Here is a 783-nt window from a genome sequence, read left to right as displayed (position 1 = left end):
CGCGGTGTGCTAAGGCCAACCACTATCGTAGCACGGAGCACACGGTGGAAGTGACTACACTGCGGAATGTGAGAGAAACGCACCAGACGAGACTGTATGAGGTATCGATTCGGGATTTGCAGGAATGACGCACAAAGTGTATGCTTACGGAGTGAGAGAGAATCACTGGAGATATTGCGCCATTGGACGAGGGAATTCTACGGAGAGTATTTCCCGGGTCCAGCGAGGTCTGCTGGAAAAGCTACGTCGGCCGGTAGGGGCAGTGGATCTTCTCATTGCGAATGAGAAGGCCGGGTGGCAGCCGACTCCAGAACTGTCCGATGGTAGGCACCTGATATTATGCAGAATCGGTTTGGGGTGTGCCTAGGGGCAGTCACCCACTGCTGCATGAAGGTACTGACCGGCACGGGGAATGGCCGATGTAGAGCGTGCTCGTCACAGTTCATCATGACCGGGATAACGCACCCTGAACTGGAGCCTAGGGATTGTGGGGATGGGGGTCCGGGATCTCGGTGATGACACGGTTGCGTCATGTCACAAGGTGTTAACAGAGCGGGGCGACCCAGACCGCGGATGCATTCTTCAGGGGGAGTCGCTGGGCACGGAGATCATGCCGCGCTGCGGGGGGTGTAAGTGCGGCCATTGCCTATGCCGGGGCACAACTTCAGTTTCCGAGAGGAACAAGAACTGAAGCTGATCAAGAAGGCTGAGGTATGATGAGGAGAAAGGGATGTGGATTGCGAGATATCCGTGGGTATTGATCCGAGGAATCTTCCGGATAAT

General features: G+C 55.7%; 1 protein-coding gene across 1 annotated transcript in view; it reads left to right on the top strand.

Moving 5' to 3' along the window:
* The first annotated feature begins 648 nt into the window (after window positions 1–648).
* The window catches only part of LOC106816841, an 8,160-nt gene continuing 8,025 nt past the window's right edge, over window positions 649–783 (top strand). The window contains exon 1 of the mRNA XM_014821476.1: window positions 649–711. Within this exon, the coding sequence (XP_014676962.1) occupies window positions 649–711 (63 nt within the window). The remainder of the gene's footprint in view (window positions 712–783) is intronic.

The sequence above is a fragment of the Priapulus caudatus genome, unplaced genomic scaffold (genome assembly GCF_000485595.1).
Source record: "Priapulus caudatus unplaced genomic scaffold, Priapulus_caudatus-5.0.1 Scaffold1504, whole genome shotgun sequence".
Lineage (NCBI taxonomy): Eukaryota > Metazoa > Priapulida > Priapulimorpha > Priapulimorphida > Priapulidae > Priapulus > Priapulus caudatus.
This window is presented reverse-complemented; position numbering and strand designations above follow the sequence as displayed.